The following is a 696-nucleotide window of genomic DNA, read 5'->3' on the forward strand; positions in this document are numbered from 1 at the left end:
GTCTTGCGTTAATTCTTCCCGTCAAGTGCTGAGCTGGGGCTGTCCCCTGGGCCGGGCTGTCGGGGCGCGGAGCGGTGTCTTCGTACCCCCCATGCGCTCAGGCCACCCAGGAGTCAGTGTCCGTGCCGCCGCTCTGTGGGCAATGCACCTTTTCTTTCTGTCCCAGTTGAACTTGGGATTTTGAATGTTTACTTGTTCGAGAACTTTCAAAAACACCACCCGGGGGCAGGGAGGAGGAGGAAGCAGGAGTCCCTGTGGGCAGGCGGTGGGGGTCATCAGGCTGGGCTGTGGCTAATGGAGCAGACGGGAGCCAGCGCAGGCGGGCTCTGAAGGTTCACCCTCTGCCCCAACAGGCCGAGCTGATCAGCAAGCAGGCTCAGGAGAAGTTCGACCTGAACGAAAACTGTGCGGAGCGGACAGGCCTGAGGGGCGCTGCCGGAGAGCAGCTGAGCTTCGCTGCCGGGCTGGTCTATTCCCTGAGCCTCCTGCAGGCCACGCTGCACAAATACGAACAGTGAGTACCCAGCCCTTCTCCCCCCTTGATGCCCACCCACTTCATAGACTCATAGAATCATCGAATGTTTTGGGTGGGAAGGGACCCCCAGAGGCCATACAGCCCAACCCCCCTGCAGGAGCAGGGACACCTTGAACCACATCAGGTTGCTCACAGCCCTGTCCAACCTGGCCTGGAATGTT

The 696-nt window shown here is 60.5% G+C and overlaps 1 protein-coding gene across 1 annotated transcript in view; it reads left to right on the forward strand.

Annotated features, from left to right (window-relative positions):
- Nucleotides 1-696, forward strand: part of DCTN1 (dynactin subunit 1) — a 21,323-nt gene that overhangs the window by 10,881 nt on the left and 9,746 nt on the right. The window contains exon 9 of the mRNA XM_035903149.1: nt 354-514. Coding sequence (XP_035759042.1) covers nt 354-514 — 161 coding nt within the window. The remainder of the gene's footprint in view (nt 1-353; nt 515-696) is intronic.

The sequence above is a fragment of the Egretta garzetta genome, unplaced genomic scaffold, assembly GCF_000687185.1.
Source record: "Egretta garzetta isolate BGI_Z169 unplaced genomic scaffold, ASM68718v1 scaffold501, whole genome shotgun sequence".
Lineage (NCBI taxonomy): Eukaryota > Metazoa > Chordata > Aves > Pelecaniformes > Ardeidae > Egretta > Egretta garzetta.